General features: G+C 33.0%; 1 protein-coding gene across 1 annotated transcript; it reads left to right on the top strand.

Annotated features, from left to right (window-relative positions):
- The first annotated feature begins 1,187 nt into the window (after positions 1-1,187).
- LOC149380483 (uncharacterized) lies at positions 1,188-1,748 on the top strand. The gene has a single exon (XM_089604162.1). The coding sequence runs from the start codon at positions 1,188-1,190 to the stop codon at positions 1,746-1,748; it is 561 nt and encodes a 186-aa protein (XP_089460288.1).
- Positions 1,749-1,948: the final 200 nt, after the last annotated feature.

The raw sequence follows: 1,948 nt of genomic DNA, 5'->3' as shown, positions 1-1,948 counted from the left end.
GAAAGTCTGAAACACACAAAAATAGAAGTTTTATATTTTAAAACTGATAATTAAGCTGCAATTATATATTTGACTGACAAAAAAAACGAATTCGACTAGTCTTTTATAATCAAGCAATAAGTGACTATTTGCTAACAAAATTTGTCTCAAGTAGCGAGTGATTTACATTCTCAAATTATTTTACAAAGTTGCGAATAGATATCCTACGTTTATCTTGTGCATACGATTGTAACAAAAAAAAAAATATTTAATAATCCAGATGTTGATGCATCACAGGTTTCAAATATAATGTCTAATCGAAAGTCCAAACTAAGCATAGAGATGTTGATATATTCAAAATTAAATATAATGAGCGAAGAAAAATTATACTTCTTTTCCAGTCACAACTTACACCAACCAATAAAGTCTTGTATCTACATACTTATTGTTTATAAGTATAGCGTTAGCACTTAGCCTTACATTATAATAAAGATACGTACTTTTGATTATGATTTACTCTTAGGTAGCCTCATTTATTCGCAATGAATAAGAACTGTTTGGATTGTAATTATATAATGTTACAAAGTCTAGATGTTATTTAAGTACTTGAGTAACTCAAGCTAAACATGTGTTTTATATTTATTTTTTTAAGATATAAACATGTGTTTTATATAATTTACTATGACATGGATTTGTAACAGTATGGTCATATTTTCTCCCTCCGATCGATTGGTGGTCAATCATCAGATTTAAAATATTACGTAATTCTATTTATTATGGAGATAGACAATCAAATCCTTGGTGGCCAGGAATTGGATTATATTAGCTGTATAAGATTCACTTCAGGTGACCAATAATTCTAAAAAAATATTTTAAAAAAATAGACAACATTAATTATATATATATTTTTAGTCCAAGTTGCAACCTTCCGTTCACTATAAGTGTCTACAACAAGCCACGTCGTCAAAAAAAAGAATAAAATAAAGAGGAAAAGAAAAAAAAAGGTCAGTTTGAAGACTTTGAACTTGTCATTATGCTATGCCAAACTGATATATTTTTTCTCTCTCTATATATACTATATGAACGCAAAGCGAATTTAGTGGAACACTATATTCTACGTATACATTACATTACATTTCTTTTACACACATATAAATAGATAGATATAACTCCTCTTCTTATTATTTATCTTTTTCTTCTTCTTCATCATGGGTTTGCCTAGTTTATTAAGCAATATAAGATTCGTCCCAAACATAGTGAAAGTCATAGTCTCTTCTATCCTAAGCTTTGTCCTATTTCCCCATCTAAAGCGCACAATAAATCTGGTTCTAGGCAATCTAATCGTGACGCTTCTGAAGCTGGAAATGCCTGAAGATTTCATGGCCGAGCCAGATTTCCGGCCCAGTGGTAATTGGGCCTCGCTCGTCCCTGTTCCGGCCCATATCTTCGTCGACGCGGTGAAGAGGGAACTTCCGATTATGCCCTTCGAAGGCAAGGACGTGAAGTGCATTATTTGCCTGAGCAAAGTGGAGGAGAGGCAAGAGGTGAGAGTCCTCTCCAATTGCTGCCACGTGTTCCACAGAGAGTGCTTGGACGTTTGGGTTGACCAAGGTCAAGGCACGTGTCCTCTTTGTCGCTCCAAACTATTGCCGAGTAGTAATGGTCAAGATCAAAAAGACGGTGATCATTGGAGAAGAGAGAGGATGGTTTACCTTTTCGGAGAAGAGTATTATCTCTTTGGTGAAGATGATCATCAATTGTTTGGTTAATTAGGGAATAGACTAGACTGTGTTATTGAAAGTGATTTTTTTAATTATTGTTATTGTTATGGCCACCAAATGAATAATTGAATATGAGTGGTTTTGATTTGATGTGTAGTGTTACCGGTTTTCTTTCTTTCTTCTTTCTTTTTTTCTTTATTTATGATTGTCATGGACAATATCACATGCATGTGTAATATATTGATTTT

The sequence above is a fragment of the Urtica dioica genome, chromosome 12 (assembly GCF_054948205.1).
Source record: "Urtica dioica subsp. dioica isolate 48M chromosome 12, U.dioica_male_clone48M_v1_H2, whole genome shotgun sequence".
NCBI lineage: Eukaryota > Viridiplantae > Streptophyta > Magnoliopsida > Rosales > Urticaceae > Urtica > Urtica dioica.
Note: the sequence above shows the minus strand (reverse complement) of the source record. Positions and strands in the feature narration are given on the sequence as shown.

Coding starts and splice junctions, on each gene's coding strand:
- LOC149380483 (XM_089604162.1), top strand. CDS start 1,188: ATGGGTTTGCCTAGTTTATTAAGCAATATAAGATTCGTCCCAAACATA.